Here is a 22,460-nt window from a genome sequence, read left to right as displayed (position 1 = left end):
ATAAGTAAACAATAACATATCGCTTTAGACTGTGTGGAATGGTGCAAACCGCGTGACTCATCAGGCACCCCCATAAAGGTACGCAGAAGGAGAAAAGAAGCTCCCCACCCGCACACCCAGGGTGCACCCGAGGGGGCAAGACATGCCAAAAAACAACCACAACTTAGCTCGGAGTTACAGACATAGGAAGGTATGAAGTTTGAATGGATACTTGCGAGATCAAAACGACAGTCTCAGGAGTAGAACCCGACCAGCTTTGGCCATGAGAGTAGAACGTTCAATTACGGGTTGGAATGACTCGCAGGGGGGGACCAGAGTCCTCTAAGTGGGCCAAGAAGTCCTTCCCTTCAGTGGGATCTCTGATGACTACCGTCTTTCCATTGAGATCGATGAGCAGTTTGAAAGGAAAGCCCCAGCGATAACGAATACCGCGAGTGCGGAGAGCGCTCGTCAGGTCCCTAACTTCTCTTCTTTTGATGATCGTGGATGGGGCCAGATCTTGATAAAACTGCAGTTTAGCATTTTCGAATAGTATGTGCGGTTTTCCTCTAGTCGGATGAAGAACCAATTCTTTGTCCATGAAGTTGAAAAAGCGTATAACGACATCTCTTGGGGGATCACCTTCCCGTGGCTTAGGTCTTAGAGCTCTATGAGCCATCTCTAGCTTAAGTTGCCGCAGACCGATGTCAGGGACGACATAGGAGAAAAGTTTGTGAAGGTATGCTTCAAGGTATGCTGGGGGGACTGATTCTGGTATGTTGCGTATCCGGAGATTGCATCTCCTTTCCTGGTTCTCTAAGTCTTCTTTCTTTGTCCGTAAATCTGATAGGTCTTGAATGATATGATCGACGTCCCTGATAAGCTCAGTTTGAACTTTTTGGAGGGAATCCTGTCGTGACTCCAATTTCGAGGTTCTAGAAGACAGTGACGAGAGGTCGGACCTGATTGAGGTAACCGCTTTATCTAGCTTGGATTCCATGGATTCCTTAAAGTCCATTATAAGAGAACGTAGGGCGAGAATGTCCTCCTTCGTTGACGGAGTAGGCGGGGCAACCACATCTTTGTCCATTTGGGAGAGATGGGGCGAGGGAGGATCCGAAGAGGAGGAGGATTTATCGTTTTTATGGAAGTGTTGGGAGATGTCCCCTCCAGCTTTTTTCTTAGCATTAGCAGTGGATCTACTCATGATGGTCGGCAATCAGAAGACCGGGTGTGTATAAAAACTATATGAAAAGAAAAATAAGAAAAAAAAGGGGAGGGGTGTACACGTACGTCAGGTCGTAGCGCAATCTACAGAGCAGACGCTGTCAATATGACTCCACTAGATGCATGAGGGTAAGGGACTGAGAGAAGAAAGAAAAAAAAAACACTGGCGGACACGACCAAGCATTAGTTAGTGGGGCATAGTGACTCCAGTGGAAGCTGGGTAAGACCTTGTTGGAGTGACTGTATATCTGAGGAATGGGCAGCAGAACAGACAGGAGGGCCCAGGTGTCCTGCTTCGGCCAATTGGCCCGTAAATTACAGAATCAGGAGGAACTTGACGAGGCGTAAGCGATGCTAGACTGTGGACATAGGTTGTCACGAAGTGGGGACTGCGTCCTGGACTATGAGGAGGATCAGTAGAGCAGTAGAATCCCACAGTATGCGCCCCAGCAGCATCTGGTATGGAGGCAGACACCGGGATAGAGGGTCGCTGTATGGAGGCGACTCCGTGGTCTGCCTATGCCCCTTCAATTGCCAGCAGTTGGTGCAGCAGTGGAGAACTGGTGAGAGGAGGACGGATGAGGGTAGAAGGAGAGCGAGCCTTGGGCGGTGGAGGAGAGTTGCGGTGTCCCCCTATATAGCAGTGTTGGCAGCAGGACTAGGGTGTGAAGGGAGAAGTGGTTCTGCAAGCAGTGGCAGTCCCCCCCGGCAGGAGCACAGCGGCAGGGAGACAGATCTCCTGCACCGTCAGGAGGTCGGCGGGGGTTAGCGCCGGTCAGCGGGCTAGGGAGATTCGGAGCGTGAGCAGGAACACGGTGGGCCAGAGCATAATAGTGGTGAGGTCTATCAAAGGTGTCCTGCAGTATGCTCCTTTATGCCGTCAGTGCCCCCACTCCTTACCAGTACAAGCAGAGCTGCAGTAGGAGATCCTGAATAGGGAGGGAAGATGACCGCCATGCAGGGGAGCCAAGCAGGGAGAGCTTCAGGTCCGTCACTGTGCCTGCCGGCCGGCAGAGGCAGCCCCTCTTCTGTGTCCAGGTGTCGCTGGAGGCAGGCTGCAGGGTCTGTGCATATGGAGGGGAGAGGCTTGTGGGCTGATCGTGCTGCTCCCACGGCTCCGTCTGGCCAGGAACCCCGCTGTGGAGCTCGAATCCCAGGTAGGAGGCCAAATCGAGGCCCCGGCTTCCTCAGCAGGAAAGGCCACAAACCGCAGAGACCTGTGACTCGGTCTCCCGGCTCCGCGGCTCGTCTCCTCTGGGTCCACAAGTGCAGGGGAGAAGGGGGATCAGAGGCAGGGAGGTAGTGGGGAGGGGGAAATGGTGGAAATTATTTTACTTTATTTTACTTCTCCAGGTAGACTGGAGCTCTGTGAAAACACCGCCGCCCCTGCTCCCGGTCAGGCCACGCGATCCGGACGCCACCGGACCCCGCCTCGGTTGGTAGAGAGCAGGGCAAGGACGAGGTCGCTGGATCCACCAGGAGAAGGAGCCCTATTATTATCCTTTTTTTATATGGCGCCACAAGGGATCTGCAGCACCCAATTACTCAGTACATAAATGAATAATCAAAAAGGAAATATGTGACTTACTGTAAAAGACAATATAGGACAAGTACAGGGTAAATAGACATAGCTACATCAGCAGACGACACTGACATAAGTATCAGGGTGGCAGAAAACCGAGTGATTTAGTGCATTCGAAGAAAAAGAAGGATAAGCACGAGGGTTGAGGGCCCTGCTCGTGAGTGCTTACATTCCAGACTGACAGTTCTGTCATTTAAAAGTTGACATCGAAACCTTTATTTTGAGTTTAAGCCTCCCATCCCATGTAAGTTGCAACAATGGTTGTGTCTTCTATGTTGCCTTCGTGCAAAGGACCTGGACACAATGCTTTGCCAGACTTCACACCCACAGCCATCATGGCGGTTCCCTGATTTCCGCATAGCCCGGAAGTAGAATGCAGCCCTGTAAGCAGAACTCTATGATCCTGACACGTCGGACGCTCAGGCCACGTCGGTCTGGCACGGCATAGCGTAGCATTGTGCGGCAAGGCATGCCGGGAAATGTAGTTCTCTTGAGCGACGTCCTTATAGAGTTCCCGGAGGATAAGCGTCTGAGAGGACTACAAGTTCCATCAGCCGGCGCAGCTCAGGCTTGCTGGCAGTAATAGAAGAATCTGCCGGCTCCGCTGAGCGCCGGGAATCTGAGTTGCTACCATGTCCGGGAAGGTGAAGGTCCGAGCGGCCGCCAATGCTGATGCCATGGCTGGGGCTATGTCTGTCAATGAGCGGATCCTGAGAGACTGTCACAGTCTGTACACCGACCCGGAGACTGGTGAGAGCTGGCTGCAGAGCGTTACACCCGACCCTAACTGCAGAGCTTTGCTAAACACACACACACACACACACACACACACACACACTGCTCTACTGCGGAGCGTTGCACCCTGCCCCAGCTGCGGAGCGTTGCACCCTGCCCCAGCTGCGGAGCGTTGCACCCTGCCCCAGCTGCGGAGCGTTGCACCCTGCCCCAGCTGCGGAGCGTTGCACCCTGCCCCAGCTGCGGAGCGTTGCACCCTGCCCCAGCTGCGGAGCGTTGCACCCTGCCCCAGCTGCGGAGCGTTGCACACTGCCCCAGCTGCGGAGCGTTGCACCCTGCCCCAGCTGCGGAGCGTTGCACCCTGCCCCAGCTGCGGAGCGTTGCTGCGCACACTTTCCTACTGCAGAGCATTGCTACACACTGTCGTAACTGCAGAGCATTGCTACACACTGTCGTAACTGCAGAGCATTGCTACACACTGTCGTAACTGCAGAGCATTGCTACACACTGTCGTAACTGCAGAACATTGCTACACACTGTCGTAACTGCAGAACATTGCTACACACTGTCGTAACTGCAGAACATTGCTACACACTGTCGTAACTGCAGAACATTGCTACACACTGTCGTAACTGCAGAACATTGCTACACACTGTCGTAACTGCAGAACATTGCTACACACTGTCGTAACTGCAGAACATTGCTACACACTGTCGTAACTGCAGAGCATTGCTACACACTGTCGTAACTGCAGAGCATTGCTACACACTGTCGTAACTGCAGAGCATTGCTACACACTGTCGTAACTGCAGAGCATTGCTACACACTGTCGTAACTGCAGAGCATTGCTACACACTGTCGTAACTGCAGAGCATTGCTACATACTGTCGTAACTGCAGAACATTACACCATGCTGCACTTCAGAGCATTGCGCCCTGCCCCACTGCAGGGTGTTGCGCCTGCCCTTGAACACTTGTATACGGCAGAGCATTGTTCCCACCAATAACAGTGTTGTGCAGATCATTGCACTTGCCTCTTGCTGTACCTTGGTGCTTAGCAGTGAAGTGGGGTGTCCTGGTGCGGTGCACCCAATCTTACACCCTGATCTCTCCCCAGGTCTCATTGCCCTGGCCTCTCACCTGGGCCTCACCTTCCTACCTCCCCGCAAGAAGATCACGGTTATGCTGATGGGGAATCACTCTGCCGGGAAGAGTAGTTTCATTAATTGGTGAGATGTGCTGTGTAACTGCATGGCCGACATGGGAATATATAATAATAATAATTATGGTATATCCAGCCGCACGTGTGGCCCCCTCCCTATCTCTCTCCCTGCGCAGGTACATAGAGGAGCACATACAGAGGACGGGGGTTGCCATTGAGACACAGGGATTCGCTTTCATTACCAGCGGCCGCAAGCGAGAGTCCCTTACTGTACGTAACCAGTTCTGCCGGATCTGTCATACATGCGGGTGGGTCATTTGTATGGTGATAACTATCTCTGTGTGTCTTCCAGGGAGATGCCACCCTTCACTTATACCCTCACTTCAAACCCCTCCAATCCTTCCAAGGTAAGAGCCAGTACCTGCATGTTACTGTATACCCCAGTGTCGCCAGGTCCCGCTCTGTAAAGGTCACTCAGGTAGAAGTGCTCAAACCGGGTCATCCAACCCCATTAGGACAGGAGGAATCTGTGTAGATAACTAGTTCTATCATAGGGGGTTAGTCATGTTTGTTAGCAAACCAAAAAACTAAGCAACTGGGTAAATCCATGCTGCACTGCAGGTGGGGCAGATGTAACGTGCAGAGAGAGTTAGATTTGGGTGGGTTATTTTGTTTCTGTGCAGGGTACATACTGGCTGCTTAATTTCCGCACTGCAATTTAGATTTCAGTTTGAACACCCCCCACCCAAATCTAACTCTCTCTGCACATGTTACTTCTGCCCCACCTGCAAGTGCTAACTTTTTTTAGTTTGCTAGCAAACCTGAATAAAGACCCTAGTCCGGCGTCTGAGTTTACAACCTGTTTTAGCGGTCCTGTAGCTCAAACTCAGTGATTCTAGAAACGTGTGACGGCAGATAAGAACCGCTTGGTCCATCTAGTCTACCTATGTACAGTACATGTACACACTAGGGCTAATTTTTGTTTGGAGCCAATTAATCTACCAGTATATTTTTGGATTGTGGGAGAAAGCCGGAGCACCTGGAGGCAAGCACGGGGAGAATATACAAACTCCACACAGTTAGGGCCGTGGTGGGAATCGAACCCATGAACTCAGCGCTGTGCGCCAGTAATGCTAACCACTGTGCTGCCCTGCACTGTGCATCAGTATTTGGGTGTGTGAAGGTGTTATCCTCCGTATGTGAGTGCATATGTGTAAGGCTATGTCTGTATGAGTGAACTGTTTGATCAGTCTCTTGTAGTTACATACTGTACAGTCTCCTTCCTTCCCCTTTGCCCCCCCTCCTGTCCTGCACTGTATGCGCTCAGCCGGATCCTGTCTCCTCTCCTCCTGCAGGTGTGTCTGAATACCTGTGCACAGAGATCTCCACCTCTCGGCAGAAGAAGTTCAGCTTGGTGACCTTTGTGGACACGCCAGGGCTGGTAGACGGCGACATGAAATACCCGTTTGATGTGAACCGAGCTCTCCTGTGGCTGGGTGAGGGCACTGCGCGCCAGGCTGAAAGATCACAATAGGATTAGGTATCAGTACGTGGGTGTGTCTTATTGTTGCCGAACCCCCGCCTGAGACGGACACACCCCGCTGAGCTGTCACTGCTGACTTTCCCGGGTGTGTCTCAAATGTACACGGCATTAATAATATTATTATAGTGTTAATTATAAGGCTGCGCACAATGGTTCAACTAGCGGAATACACAATCTTCAATACGCATTAATGCAATAATTCGAATATATAATAATCAAAAAGTTGGAGGGCTTATTCGTTGCACCAATCAATTCAGCCGCCTCTCTAAGAGAGTCCCCTGTTAGTAGGACACAACCATAAGAACGTCGAAACACAATACTTTGGGCGGTATTCAATTCTTTCCGCCTCCTTTCCACACCCGTTCTGTTTCTGCTGATGGGCGTAGTATCATCATTTCTCTGACGTCCTAGTGGATGCTGGGAACTCCGTAAGGACCATGGGGAATAGCGGCTCCGCAGGAGTCTGGGCACAAAAGTAAAGCTTTAGGACTACCTGGTGTGCACTGGCTCCTCCCCCTATGACCCTCCTCCAAGCCTCAGTTAGATTTTTGTGCCCGACCGAGCAGGGTGCAATCTAGGGGGCTCTCCTGAGCTTCTTAGAAAAAGTTAGTTTTAGGTTTCTTATTTTCAGTGAGACCTGCTGGCAACAGGCTCACTGCATCGAGGGACTAAGGGGAGAAGAAGCGAACCTGCCTGCTTGCAGCCAGCTTGGGCTTCTTAGGCTACTGGACACCATTAGCTCCAGAGGGACCGAACACAGGCCCAGCCTCGGAGTCCGGTCCCAGAGCCGCGCCGCCGGCCCCCTTACAGAGCCAGAAGCAAGAAGAGGTCCGGAAAATCGGCGGCAGAAGACATCAGTCTTCAACAAGGTAACGCACAGCACTGCAGCTGTGCGCCATTGCTCCTCAGGCACACTTCACACTCCGGTCACTGAGGGTGCAGGGCGCTAGGGGGGGGGCGCCCTGAGCAGCAATAAAAACACCTTGGCTGGCGAAAATACACCACATATAACCCCCAGGGCTATATGGATGTATTTTAACCCCTGCCAGAATACAGCAAAACGCGGGAGAAAAGTCCGCCGAGAAGGGGGCGGAGCCTATCTCCTTAGCACACGGGCGCCATTTTCCCTCACAGCTCCGCTGGAAGGACGTCTCCCTGACTCTCCCCTGCAGTCCTGCACTACAGAAACAAGAGGGGGGGGGCACTAATTTGGCGCAGTAATAATAAAAACAGCAGCTATAAGGGAAAAACGCTTTTTATAGGGTTATCCCAGTATATATATATATATAGCGCTCTGGTGTGTGCTGGCATACTCTCCCTCTGTCTCCCCAAAGGGCTAGTGGGGTCCTGTCCTCTATCAGAGCATTCCCTGTGTGTGTGCAGTGTGTCGGTACGATTGTGTCGACATGTATGAGGAGGAAAATGATGTGGAGGCGGAGCAATTGCCTGTAATAGAGATGTCACCTCCTAGGGAGTCGACACCTGAGTGGATGGGCTTATGGAAGGAATTACGTGACAGTGTCAGCTCTTTACAAAAGACGGTTGATGACATGAGACGGCCGGCTACTCAGCTTGTGCCTGTCCAGGCGTCTCAAAGGCCATCAGGGGCTCTAAAACGCCCGTTACCTCAGATGGCAGATACAGACGCCGACACGGGTACTGACTCCAGTGTCGACGATGAAGAGACGAATGTGACTTCCAGTAGGGCCACACGTTACATGATTGAGGCAATGAAAAATGTTTTACACATTTCTGATAATACAAGTACCACGAAAAAGGGTATTATGTTTGGTGAGAAAAAACTGCCTGTAGTTTTTCCTGCATCTGAGGAATTAAATGAAGTGTGTGATGAAGCGTGGGTTTCCCCCGATAAAAAAAAAAAACAACTGATAATTCCTAAAAGGTTATTGGCATCATACCCCTTCCCGCCAGAGGATAGGGCACGTTGGGAAACACCCCCTAAGGTGAATAAAGCGCTCACACGCTTGTCTAAACAGGTGGCACTGCCGTCTCCTGATACGGCCGCCCTTAAGGAACCTGCTGACATAAAGTAGGAGAATATCCTAAAATGTATATACACTCACACGGGTGTGATACTGCGTCCAGCAATCGCCTCAGCCTGGATGTGCAGTGCTGGGGTGGCTTGGTCGGATTTCCTGACTGAGAATATTGATACCCTAGATAGGGACAGTATATTACTGACTATAGAGCATTTAAAAGATGCATTTTTATATATGCGTGATGCACAGAGGGATATTTGCCGACTGGCATCAAGAGTAAGTGCGCTGTCCATCTCTGCCAGAAGAGGGTTATGGACGCGGCAGTGGTCAGGTGATGCGGATTCCAAAAGGCATATGGAAGTATTGCCTTATAAAGGGGAGGAGTTATTTGGGGTAGGTCTATCAGACCTGGTGGCCACGGCAACTGCTGGGAAATCCACATTTTTACCCCAGGTAGCCTCTCAACATAAGAAGACGCCGTATTATCAGGCGCAGTCCTTTCGGCCCCAGAAGGGCAAGCGGGCAAAAGGCTCCTCATTTCTGCCCCGTGGCAGAGGGAGAGGAAAAAGGCTGCAGCAAACAGCCAGTTCCCAGGAACAGAAGCCCTCTCCCGCTTCTGCCAAGTCCTCAGCATGACGCTGGGGCTTTACAAGCGGACTCAGGCACGGTGGGGGCCCGTCTCAAGAATTTCAGCGCGCAGTGGGCTCACTCACAAGTGGACCCCTGGATCCTTCAGGTGGTATCTCAGGGGTACAAATTTGGAATTCGAGACGTTTCCCCCTCGCCGTTTCCTAAAGTCTGCTTTACCGACGTCTCCCTCCGACAGGGAGGCGGTATTGGAAGCCATTCACAAGCTGTATTCCCAGCAGGTGATAATCAAGGTACCCCTCCTGCAACAGGGAAAGGGGTATTATTCCACGCTGTTTGTGGTACCGAAGCCGGACGGCTCGGTGAGACCTATTTTAAATCTGAAATCCTTGAACACTTACATACAGAGGTTCAGATTCAAGATGGAGTCACTCAGAACTGTCACTATCCGTTTCAGACGCTGCCGTTTGGATTGTCCACGGCACCCCGGGTCTTTACCAAAGTAATGGCCGAAATGATGATACTCCTTCGAAGGAAGGGAGTTTTAATTATCCCTTACTTGGACGATCTCCTGATAAGGGCAAGATCCAGGGAACAGTTGGTAGTCGGGGTAGCACTATCTCAAGTAGTGTTGCGGCAGCACGGTTGGATTCTCAATATTCCAAAATCGCAGCTGATCCCGACGACACGTCTTCTATTCCTAGGGATGATCCTGGACACAGTCCAGAAAAAGGTGTTTCTCCCGGAGGAGAAAGCCAGGGAGTTATCCGAGCTAGTCAGAAACCTCCAAAAACCAGGCCAAGTGTCAGTGCATCAATGCACAAGGGTCCTGGGATAAATGGTGGCTTCCTACGAAGCAATCCCATTCGGCAGATTTCACGCAAGAACTTTCCAGTGGGACCTGCTGGACAAATGGTCCGGATCGCATCTTCAGATGCATCAGCGGATAACCCTGTCACCAAAGATAAGGGTGTCTCTCCTGTGGTGGTTGCAGAGTGCTCATCTTCTAGAGGGCCGCAGATTCGGCATTCAGGACTGGGTCCTGGTGACCACGGATGCCAGCCTGCGAGGCTGGGGAGCAGTCACACAAGGAAGAAATTTCCAGGGCTTGTGGTCAAGCCTGGAGACATCACTTCACATAAATATCCTGGAGCTAAGGGCCATTTACAGTGCTCTAAGCCTAGCAAGACCTCTGCTTCAAGGTCAGCCGGTGCTGATCCAGTCAGACAACATCACGGCAGTCGCCCACGTAAACAGACAGGGCGGCACAAGAAGCAGGAGGGCAATGGCAGAAGCTGCAAGGATTCTTCGCTGGGCGGAAAATCATGTGATAGCACTGTCAGCAGTGTTCATTCCGGGGGTGGACGACCTCCACCCGGGAGAGTGGGGACTTCACCCAGAAGTCTTCCACATGATTGTAATCCGTTGGGAAAAACCAAAGGTGGACATGATGGCGTCCTGCCTCAACAAAAAATTGGACAGGTATTGCGCCAGGTCAAGGGACCCTCAGGCAATAGCTGTGGACGCTCTGGTATGTGTTCCCTCCTCTGCCTCTCATACCCAAGGTACTGAGAATTATAAGACGGAGAGGAGTAAGAACTATACTCGTGGCTCCGGATTGGCCAAGAAGGACTTTGTACCCGGAACTTCAAGAGATGCTCACAGAGGACCCGTGGCCTCTACCGCTAAGAAGGGACCTGCTCCAGCAAGGACCCTGTCTGTTCCAAGACTTACCGCGACTGCGTTTGACGGCATGGCGGTTGAACGCCGGATCCTGAAGGAAAAAGGCATTCCGGAGGAAGTCATCCCTACCCTGATCAAGGCCAGGAAGGATGTGACCGCAAAGCATTATCACCGTATTTGGTGGAAATATGTTGCGTGGTGCGAGGCCAGGAAGGCCCCAACGGAGGAATTTCAACTGGGGCGATTCCTGCATTTCCTGCAAACAGGAGTGTCTATGGGCCTAAAATTGGGGTCCATTAAGGTTCAAATTTCGGCCCTGTCGATTTTCTTCCAGAAAGAACTGGCTTCAGTTCCTGAAGTTCAGACGTTTGTCAAGGGGGTGCTGCATATACAGCCTCCTTTTGTGCCTCCAGTGGCACCTTGGGATCTCAATGTAGTTTTGGGGTTCCTCAAATCACATTGGTTTGAACCACTTAAATCTGTGGATTTAAAATATCTCACATGGAAAGTGGTCATGCTGTTGGCCCTGGCTTCGGCCAGGCGCGTGTCAGAATTGGCAGCTTTATCCTGTAAAAGCCCTTATCTGATTTTCCATTAGGACAGGGCGGAATTGAGGACTCATCCTCAGTTTCTCCCTAAGGTGGTGTCAGCGTTTCACCTGAACCAGCCTATTGTGGTGCCTGCGGCTACTAGGGACTTGGAGGACTCCAAGTTGCTGGACGTTGTCAGGGCCCTGAAAATATATATTTCCAGGACGGCTGGAGTCAGAAAATCTGACTCGCTGTTTATCCTGTATGCACCCAACAAGCTGGGTGCTCCTGCTTCTAAGCAGACTATTGCTCGTTGGATTTGTAGTACAATTCAGCTTGCACATTCTGTGGCAGGCCTGCCACAGCCAAAATCTGTAAAAGCCCATCCCACAAGGAAGGTGGGCTCATCTTGGGCGGCTGCCCGAGGGGTCTCGGCTTTACAACTTTGCCGAGCAGCTACTTGGTCAGGGGCAAACACGTTTGCTAAATTCTACAAATTTGATACCCTGGCTGAGGAGGACCTGGAGTTCTCTCATTCGGTGCTGCAGAGTCATCCGCACTCTCCCGCCCGTTTGGGAGCTTTGGTATAATCCCCATGGTCCTTACGGAGTTCCCAGCATCCACTAGGACGTCAGAGAAAATAAGAATTTACTTACCGATAATTCTATTTCTCGTAGTCCGTAGTGGATGCTGGGCGCCCATCCCAAGTGCGGATTGTCTGCAATACTTGTACATAGTTATTGTTAACTAAATCGGGTTATTGTTGTTGTGAGCCATCTTTCCAGAGGCTCCTCTGTTATCATGCTGTTAACTGGGTTCAGATCACAAGTTGTACGGTGTGATTGGTGTGGCTGGTATGAGTCTTACCCGGGATTCAAAATCCTTCCTTATTGTGTACGCTCGTCCGGGCACAGTATCCTAACTGAGGCTTGGAGGAGGGTCATAGGGGGAGGAGCCAGTGCACACCAGGTAGTCCTAAAGCTTTACTTTTGTGCCAAGACTCCTGCGGAGCCGCTATTCCCCATGGTCCTTACGGAGTTCCCAGCATCCACTACGGACTACGAGAAATAGAATTATCGGTAAGTAAATTCTTATTTTCAGCTCGTTACCCCCGGGCTAGCGTGGTGCCCATATCCTTTACGCAGCTAAACCTGATTACTATGGGCGCAATATGCACGATAACGGGGATCCTGTTAGAAAGGAGATTGGGTGTGATATGTCATTGAATGCCACCCATAGAGGGCGCTAACAACTGTCATGTTTTGTACAATTCCATACAATTTATTATTCCGTATCAACAACAATAATGCCAATTGTTGGAATGGACCCGACAACCCCTATTCAAGGCGTCGGGGGGGTGGAACAGTGAGCTGCGGCCGGCGGGGGGAACAGTGCGGCGGGGGGAGCTGAGATTGGCGGCCGGAGCTGGCAGCGGTGGTAATGTCTGCAGCGGCGGGGGAGGCACTGCAGGGAGAGAGGTACCTGGCCGGGAGACGGTCATCAAGGCACCTCTCATCCCCGATCCCCCTGTAGCCCGCCGCTCCGCTCCCCGTCTCCTCATCTCAATCCGACTTGTTTTCTAGTCGGATTGACTTTGTCGGAAAGGGGGCCAAAACCTGTCTGATTCGGCCCCGTTTCCGACAGCAGCAGGCGGATCGGCGGGTATTCCGTCGATCCACATGCTTTCCGACAGCATTCTGACAAGTCGGAAAAAATTTGCCCTTATTGAATAGTTTGGAAACCACTTCCGACCTCTTCCAGTCGGAAACTGCCGTCTTTCCTACGACTCTTATAGAATACACCCCTTAGTAAATATTGTAGACCGCATAGCCAACAAGGGGGCAGATGTATTATTCCTGGAGTAGGCAAAAAGAAGTTATAAACCGGTGATAAGTGCAAGGGGATAACGCACCAGCCAATCGGCTCCTAACTATTAATTTACATATTGGAGCTGATTGTCTGGTGCGTTATCACCTTGCACTTATCACTGGTTTATCACTTCTCCTGGCTTAATACATCGGTTCCTATTCTATTTGTGAGATGTTCATTTATTGGCAAAACCCACAATATCTCGAGGGAGCCCAATGTATAATGAGCAACGTATCGAGGTCTTGAATATGGTGTCAAACAATTGATTTCCCCCCAATGAGTTCTTTGTGTATGAACCAAAGACGGCACAATGGTCCAAATGTATTAAGCCTTAACATGTGATAAAGTGTAGACGGATAAAGAGAGATAAAGTACCAGCCAATCAGCTCCTAACTGTCATTTTTCAAATACAGCCGGTTACGTGACAGCTAGGAGCTGATTGGCCGGTCATTTATCACCCTTTATCCATCTCAACTGTATCACTTGTTAAGGCTTAATACTTTTGGCCCTCATTCCGAGTTGATCGCTAGCTGCTTTCGGTCGCAGCGCGGCGATTAGGTGAAAAAGCGGCATTTCTGCGTATGCGTATAGGCCGCAGTACGCACACGCTAAGTACTTTCACGCAAAACTATGCAGTTTTACACAAGGTCGAGCAACGCTTTTCAGTCGCACTGCTGATCGGTGAGTGATTGACAGGAAAGGGGCGTTTCTGGGAGGTAACTGGCCGTTTTCCGGGAGTATGCTAAAAAACGCAGGCATGACAGGTAAAAACGCAGGCGTGCCTGGGGAAACGGGGGAGTGGCAGGGCGTGTTTGTGACGTCAAAGCAGGAACTAAACGGACTGAGCTGATCGCAATCTAGGAGTAAGTCTGGAGCTACTCAGAAACTGCAAGAAAATATTTAATAGCAGAACTGCTAACCTTTCGGTCGCACTTCTGCTAAGCTAAGATACACTCACAGAGGGCGGCGGCCTAGCGTGTGCAATGCTGCTAAAATCGGCTAGCGAGCGATCAACTCGGAATGAGGGCCACTATCAGCTTCCAGAGTTACTGTATTGTTGGGTGATTTTATTTTATTTGTGAGAGGGAATGTTCACAGAACTAAATGGACATCTCGCATATTGGTCCGGATGTAATGACGCCTCAGATTAGCGGCCGCACGGGATGCCGGATGAACTTGGAGTTTTTTTTTAAAGGGGAAATCACTTACAGGGCATGGTTTTGCCTTGTGATTGCCTCTGGGCCGCCAAACTGAGGCGTCATTACGTCCGGCATATTGAATAAGAACCTTGATGGCTATAGCAGAACAATTTTCCAATGATGACATCTACCAGCTGAAAGCTTCCAATGGTATCTCCATTGTGAATATTTTATTGACCTTATTGATGTTGATACATATTGGTAATTGTATCGAATTGAGCAAAACATTCCACTTGTTAGTGCTCTCTAAGTATTGTGTTTAGATATACTAAGGGGTATATTCAAATGAAGTCGGATCCATTCCGACATTCATTTGTCGGTATGGATCCGACAAGGGCTATTCAATACAATCTTAATTCGACTTTAAAAAAAAGTGCGGTGGCTGTGACACATCCTCCGGCGCTGCTCTCCCCCGTCTCCCCGCACTCTCCCCGTCTCTACTCCCGCAACTCAATTCGTCTTTTTTTAAAGTCGAATTGAGATGGTCGAAAAGGGGGCCAAAACCTGTCGGTTTTTGCCCCGTTTTCGACACAAGCACGCGGATCAGCATCTATTCCGCCGATCCACGTGCTTTTCGACAAGTCGAATTCCTCGACTTGTTGAATAATTTGGGGTTAGATTGAATAGGTCGGAACCCCGTCCGACCTAAAAAAAAGTCTAAAACTGCAGTTTTTTCGACAAACGCCAGCTTTCGACTTCAATTGAATATACCCCTAAGCAAGGTACAGTACAAATCTTTGTGTCACTTTCACTGGGCGCTCCCTTCTATACAATGTCACAACGTAGCATCCGTGAGAACAGTCAATTCAACAAACTTTAATACATAAGAATGGACACGATACAGAGAATTATACACGTTCCTATGATAAGCTTTTTGTAGCGTACACTTTGGGTATTTCTTGTATGGGACTGCTTTCTCGTCGTGGTACCCCTCTGGGGTCATCATAAAAAAAAGCCAAAAATAGGGAAATCTCGCTCAATATGTATCTTTTTTTTTTTTTTTTATGTTTTTTTTTTTTTCTACATTTTTAAACACTCAAACAAGCAGGGAAAGCACAAATCCCTCACAATAAACATCAGCAATATAAGTATTCCATAAAAAAGGTCATATAGACCATATAAAAAGCACAGGTTAAATCCCAGTATTGGACCAAGAAGTTGTAATTACCGGAAAGTTTGAGGACTGAACTCAAATACATGTAAAGCAATAGCTCCATATAGCCTCCCGGGAAGTAGCGTTCCGGATCCCAATAAACACCCCTCTGGATACAAACGAGACAGTCTCCTGTGCAGAACCTCTTGGTCCCATGTTGGGTTTTTAACCTGTGCTACATGTGCTTTTTATACTATTCCCTGCTTCTTTTAGTGTTTCAAAATTATAAAAAAAAACATATTGCGCAAGATTTCCCTATTGTTTTTTGAGGACCCCTAGGGATACCACGACGAGAAAGGCGTTCCATACAAGAAATATATCCCAGGAACGTGTATAATTCTCTGTATCCTGTTCATTTCTTATGTATTAAATTTGTTGAATTGACTGTTCTCACTGATGCTACGTTGTGACATTGTATAGAAGGAAGCGCCCAGTGCAAGTGACACAAAGATTTGTTCTTTATAAGTGTTTACTGGGGTGAGGGATACGCCCCATAGGTGTGGATATTAAGGCAGCTCCTGTTTGCGCACCAGAGGGAGACTCTTCTGTTTTTTCTTGCCTAAGGTACAGTACAAACCTAAAGCACAGTACAGACTATGAAAGGCATGATACAGGGATGCACAGGTGGATGAGATGGGACACTACTCCTTAGAGCTAACAATCTAATAGGCGGGGGGGGGAGTGTAGTGAGGCACCGCTGGGCCTGTTAGAATAAATATAGGTTGGAGACTACGCTTTCAGCCAGTGGGGTTTTATTGGGACATTTAAATTGAGGCTGGGTGTGGGAGTGTAATCTATAGGCGAGGAGCAGCGCAGGAGAAGTCTCCAGGGTTGGAGCAGGATGTGGACATCAAATTCTGGTCCTTGGAAGAGCAAAGAGAACTGGGAGGACTGAGGTGAGATGTGGGCTGTGGATTGGTTTCTGTAGGGAACGTGCAGCCAGTGAGAGTTATGTGATGCTTCTTATTAGAGATGAGCGGGTTCGGTTTTACTCGGTTCTCAAAACTGCATCATATTGGCTCACGGATGTCTCTTGTTTTTGATAGCCAATTAGATGGCGTTTTGAGACCCAAGTAAAACCCGAACCCGCTCATCTATACTTCTTATTAATGTCTGTAGCTAAAGTTACACTGCAATAGAAGGGGCTGATGTGATTGGAGAGGGAGGGACGCAGTGAGCGCAGGACAGGAGGAGGTATGAGGCACAAAGTTCCTAGTGCCTCAGTGGTGTCTCTAGTTCCTAGTAAGTCAGCAGGCTACATTGAGCATTGGCTGGCTGCATTGCTGGTAAGCTGTGTGAGCGGCAGTACCCACACTTCTTGGCCGTGGTAAGATGGCGGGACAGCCAGCGAGGGGTCACCTTGTCACAGGAAACGGTATTCTCAGTAAATATTGTATTAACGCTTGTCCATGGAGCTAGCGCGACGTTACCCACCTCTGGCCTCTCTATACTGACCGCACTCCCTGTCTCTCAGGGGAGCTGTGCGACTTGGTGCTGGTTTTCTTTGATCCGATGGGCCAGGCGCTCTGCAAACGTACACTGGACATCGTGGAGAAGGTCAACGAAAATCACGGGGACAAACTGCGCTTCTTCCTGAGCAAAGCGGATGAGGCCGGAGGGGAGAGCGACCGGCAGGTGAGGGGGAGCCGGGTTGTAGTCTATATTTATGGTCTGTCTTACACCGGAAATACACCTGGGATCATGGATTACTTTCCTCTAAGTGTTTGTGATTATTAAGAGATACTCAGTAACACTATAAATCTGCACCCTCCCCGGCATCTGTCGATTACATACAAGCATGCTTTGGTCAATGATGAAGATATGTATTGCTCTAAGCATTTATAGTGATCCCAGTTGGGATACTGTACCTATATGCATCCATAGGTAGACAAATATACTCACATATTTGGATTTTATTAGGCGAAAAGCATAATACTCAGCAGAAATTTCTTTATTTCCCACTTTATTGCACTTTTTGTTATACATTTTTAAACTTTTTTCTTTTAAATATTCCACTAGGTTTGGTTATATATTAAAGAAAAAAAAGAAGAATAAACGTTATGTAGTAATTGTGGCCACACCTAGGCATCCCCCTTTTCTTTTCTTTGATGTATGCGACCTTGTGACGTGGTAACCGGGCCGCTCCGTACACAGGCACTTCTCCTTACACCGGTCATGTATAGTAGAACGTGTCTCTTATATAAAGTGACGACTCCTGGAGCCTCCATGACGACAGTACGGTTAGGAAAGAGGGAGAATGTTGAAGACAGAAGTGCCTCTAGATTTGGTCGTTTATAAGACTATTTTTATAGTTTACAGTTAGGGGGGTGCCTATTATTCAATATAAAATCATTATTCTAACCGTTACAGATGTGACGTTTATTTGTCTTAACCCAAAATAAATTGTCAGCCAAGACCCATGCCCCAGTATTGTGGTTCTTGGTTCTTCAACATAAATTCAGCCTGCAGTGAAATGGACCAACCACCGTACTAGTGACTATCGGTCATCTGTTATCTGTTCCATGGCTGTAATGAGTCCTGGGATTCTGCATTGTTTGTAGTATGTGCTTAGCGAGGAATCCTGGGGAGCCACTAATTTGGTGTTCAACAGATGCTTGTCTTCTTCCAGAGGGTCCTGATGCAGATCGTCCAAGAGCTCTGTAAGAGGCCCGGATTGAACAAATGCGGCTTTGACATGCCGACCATCTACGTCCCCAACCCCAACAAGGTGAGGGCGACGCTCTGTCACATACCAAAGCGCAGATTACGCTAATATATATCATCAAGGCGACACTTGTACTGCCTGGTAGTAATATCCCCTCTGCCCAACTCTTGCCACAGACCTGAGCCCGATGACCCCCATCGCAATTAATACCGCAATGGTGATTCTGTAGTGACAAAGCATTCAATGCAGTCTGTAGGTGCTGCATGCTGCCATATTTCCGTGAAAGACTGTCTCGCACTGAAGGCATAAGCTCCATCCAACATAACTGTACTGTATGAATGGAAGCGGTTGGTGGTGGTTGCTGCAGAATCCAGTCATTTCTGGCTGTGATTGGAACAAAGTGATTTATTGACCCCTCCCCACGACTAATACCTACCCCTCTCTTCCAGCCAAGCCGCTGTATTAATCAGATCGAGGACGTGTGTAAGACCATTGAGAAAACCATCACTCAGACAGTCCAGAACACGCTCAACACTCTGGGGAGAGACTCCCAGAAACTGACTGAGACCATTGAGACCAGACTGCGGGAAGATGAGTAAGTGATGGGGTCTGTGATGTCGCCATTGGTAACGCAGCGACTGAGTGCCGTAGTATTAAATCCCCTCCTTCCCCCATGCATCCATCAGTACACACTCTGCAGGGGATAGGGCTAAACCCGCTGGGGTTTCTCCTCCACAGGGAGACCGTATGGAGAAACCGACGCGCCCGTGTTAAAGGCTGCCTCTTCGGCTTGTCTGGTTTCCTGCTTCCCGTCTTCCTCTTCGCCTCCGCCCTGTTTGGTTCCATCTCCCATGAGATCTGGACCAGTGTCCTGGGAAAGTCAGGAGTGGAGACCCTGGAGATCTATCTGGTGAGAATGAGGATAATATCTCTCTGTAATGCGTATTGGTCGGATGTCTGTGCTGCAGCCACGTTTATTGGGGTTTCTTAGCCCTGGTATAAAACATGGGCCAAACGCGTTCCGCCCTCATCTTGTTATGCAGCCCGTTGCGGCAACTTTTATTCCACCAAATCCAATCACAGCTGAGAGCTCTGAGCTTCTGTACAGACGTGTATAATGTTATTTATCCTGATATACCTGGCTGATGTCTATCACTCTATATCCTCTTCTTCCTCCAGACGCCTCTCCTTACGCTGTGGTCGCTGGTCCCGGAAGACTATGTGGGTTACACCTTCCTGGCCCTGGCGCTGCTGGCTGTGTTACTCATGCTTCTGGCACAGAAATGTTTCAGGTACCCGCCTCTTGTATGTGACGCTCGGATACGCCGGGCATTGTAGGGATACCCTTTACCCTACTGTGGTATAAGGGGGATGTCCTTAGCAAGCCGGCAGTTACTGACCCCTCAGAGTACCAGAGGACACAGAAGATGCCGTTTGCTCCTGTAAGGCCTAGCACCTCTTCTCACCTAACCTTGATTATTTGTTATATAGACTGAACAGTAACGGTCTACCCTGTTCTGCGCTGTCTGAGATGTGACACAGGACTCCCAGCTCTCCCCCACCTCACAAGGCTCTGCTGGATTTGAACAGTTCCCCAAAGCCTTGTTGCTGTGTATTATATGTATAGTGTATGATATGTAGGCAGGTCCTGCCTCCCGCTGACGCGTGTCTACGTCCAGCACGTAGGGGGTCATTCCGAGTTGATCGTAGCTGTGCTAAATTTAGCACAGCTGTGATCATTCACACTGACATGTGGGGGGACGCCCAGCACAGGGCTAGTCCGCCCCGCATGTCAGTGCCGCCCCCCCCCCCTTCCCCTGCAGAAGTGCAAAGGCATCGCACAGCGGCGATGCCTTTGCACTTCAAGAGTAGCTCCCGGCCTGCGCAGCTTTAGCGTGCTGGCCAGGAGCTACTCATCGCTCCCCGTCACGCAGCCGCCACGGCCCGCCCGCCCAACGGTCCGGGCACGCCTGCGTTGGCCGGACCGCACCCCCGAAATGGCGGCTTAACGCCGCCGTCCAGCCCCCTCCCCATGACCCCCATAGAGTGGAGCTGGAAGTTCTATGATAATGAATTGGAATGGGGAGGGAGGAATAATAGGCATTGCCCTATGATGTGAAAGCAGTGTAGCCAATCACTGCGCACCTTTCTCATACACGCCCCCCCCCATCCTTCTTTGTTGCTTCTTACTGTTTCAGTACTCTCCACTCTGGCTTAAGTGCACACTGTGGGGGAGATGTGTCAAGCGAAACTGGAAAAGTTGCCCAGAGCAACCAATCAGCACAGTCTTTAAAATGTCAGAAGCTGATTTACGTAACTGCTCCACTTTCTCTCTCCAAGGCTTGATACACCTCCCCCTCTGTGTTCTGGCCACAGGTAAGAAAGTGACTTACATTTATGCTATGCCCCATGCCTCACACGCCTCTCTGCATGCCGTTGTCTTTAGCCTGTGTGTTACTCTCCTCCTCACCCTATTAGGACACACGAGACTCTGAGCAAGAAGCAGCGGCGATACCTGCTGGACCGCCATGCGTACATTGGCGATGTCGTGGCGCAGAGACAGGTGAGCCGTTTCTCTGCAGATGGAACGCTGCTTCTGGCTTACGGCAGCTCCAGTGTCGGCTAACCCTCACTGTCTCTTTCTCCGTCTCTCCCTAGAAAAAGCTGTATGAGGATTACCTGCGGCAGAGCGTGGGAGACCATGACATGAGCTGACACCGCCTGTCTCCATTTACCCTGCAGTGACTGTAACCTCCGGCCGGGCACGGCTGACCAGAAGCTCAACCTATGGACACTACGGCACTCCTCCACCCTCCAGGGGTGGCATTCATCCCCCGTACCCTGTTTTTATAACCCCCTCCCCTGGTATTCTGCTGTTACGTTTACTCCACACGTCGGTGGCAGCTGTTTGGCCAACTAGGGCTTGACTTAACCATTATTTCACCCACAAAGGGCTACTAGTCACCATGCACCTGTTGTATTTTCACCAGCAACCAACTACTGATTCTTTTATTGTTACCCCCAAAGGATGTGCTTGTACTTCTCACCCATAGAGCGGGTGTGTTTTGGAGCCCACTCTCCAGCACAACATTTGGACTGCTTTGGTCAATTTGCATATTTCTGGAGGGGGCGGAGCTTCCCAGGCAACTGCTCCGTAGGATGCATTAAGCAGTCCTGCCGTTATCAGACCTCAAACAAATGCGTCCTGTGCGCTGTAATAACTGGATAATGCATCTTGTCTTCTTAGAAAACAAAGGGATATTTTTCTATAAAAGGACCACGCTGTTTGTTCTTCAGTGAGGGGGGAGAGGGACTGTACATATACCTCCTGTAGTGCCTTCCTCATGGTAACCGAGATTAACATGTAATTAACACTGCCAGTATTGTGTGAAGGGGTGCTCCCACTACGCCCCATCTTTCTATTGAAAATAATATTCCAGCAGCCCCGTAATGTGATCATAATCATGTTCTGCTTTTGTACAAAAACAATAAGTTATTTTCACTGCGGTGTTTGTGTTGGATCCTTTAAAACGAGGGAAGAGGGGGGGTGTAATGTCCCCCACACATACACATAAGGGCTCTGTGTCTCCTACAGATGTGCCCATATACACCCATCCTTTTTGCGCCATATCATGCAATTCCCATGCTGTGCACCTTTGCAGCAATTTTTCTTCTTCCTCTCCCCGATTTTGCGTTTTAGGCCTTCATTCAGGTTGAATCGCAAATCCGATAATTGCAACCAAGTGATTTTTTTGGGGGGGGTATTTGCGCATGCTCGGTGCCCGCAGCGTGGGTGCGAACCTTCATAGTGTAATCAGCCGTCGCAGGGAGTGGTCTTGACAACTCAGGCGTGTTTGTGGCGACTGCGTGATGTCACGCGCAGCCGCTGTAAAGTTTGCCGTGTGATCACAATTGAATTGTGATTGTATCACTGGGTGGCACTTTCCATGCTGGGTGGTCTTGCTCTCTCCTAGGTGGTCCCCAGCATGCGATAGGAAGCATGGCAGATTACTACTGAACCTGAATGAGGTCCTTGGTTTGTACATAGTGTACTGGGATTATTTAGGATTAGGGTTTTTTTTGTTTAGAAGGTAATAATGTATGGCGTTGGTTGTCTTGCACAGGTCTTTTGCTTTTTTACCTTAGAGTGTGCACTTGTACCTCAGTTTTGCTACTTTTTCCTCAGTTTTTCATCCGAATTTGCTAACGGGGTACTAGACCACAACACTAATCCTAAATCGCAAACTCCAAGCCACGTTAAACGGGAAGGGGAGGGAGTATTTGGTGCGGATTGAGGATAGGTGTATGTGTGCATTTCTTTTACATTCCGTGTGAGTACTGGGGGCCGGAGACATCTCACCCCTCATGAATCTGTGTGCGATCCTAATAATAATTAAAAGCTAACCTAACCTAACCTAATTGCATTAATGAGTTTACAGGCAGCATTGGTGGCGGTCTGCTCATTACAATACCGTGACAGTGCCCCATTAATGTTCCTGTCACTGCACCAGGTGGCTGCCATATTGTTTTTCTGAGGTAAATTATG

The 22,460-nt window shown here is 49.6% G+C and overlaps 1 protein-coding gene across 1 annotated transcript; it reads left to right on the top strand.

Moving 5' to 3' along the window:
* Nucleotides 1-3,315: 3,315 nt before the first annotated feature.
* Nucleotides 3,316-21,416, top strand: LOC134945805 (uncharacterized). The gene is made up of 12 exons (XM_063935315.1): nt 3,316-3,538; nt 4,640-4,751; nt 4,861-4,954; nt 5,037-5,091; nt 6,040-6,180; nt 16,724-16,884; nt 17,879-17,977; nt 18,364-18,509; nt 18,653-18,824; nt 19,094-19,206; nt 20,393-20,477; nt 20,573-21,416. The coding sequence occupies exons 1-12, from the start codon at nt 3,421-3,423 to the stop codon at nt 20,627-20,629; spliced, it is 1,353 nt and encodes a 450-aa protein (XP_063791385.1). The 5' UTR covers nt 3,316-3,420; the 3' UTR covers nt 20,630-21,416.
* The last annotated feature ends 1,044 nt before the right edge of the window (nt 21,417-22,460 follow it).

This window comes from Pseudophryne corroboree, chromosome 7 (genome assembly GCF_028390025.1).
Source record: "Pseudophryne corroboree isolate aPseCor3 chromosome 7, aPseCor3.hap2, whole genome shotgun sequence".
NCBI classification, from domain to species: domain Eukaryota; kingdom Metazoa; phylum Chordata; class Amphibia; order Anura; family Myobatrachidae; genus Pseudophryne; species Pseudophryne corroboree.
Note: the sequence above shows the minus strand (reverse complement) of the source record. Positions and strands in the feature narration are given on the sequence as shown.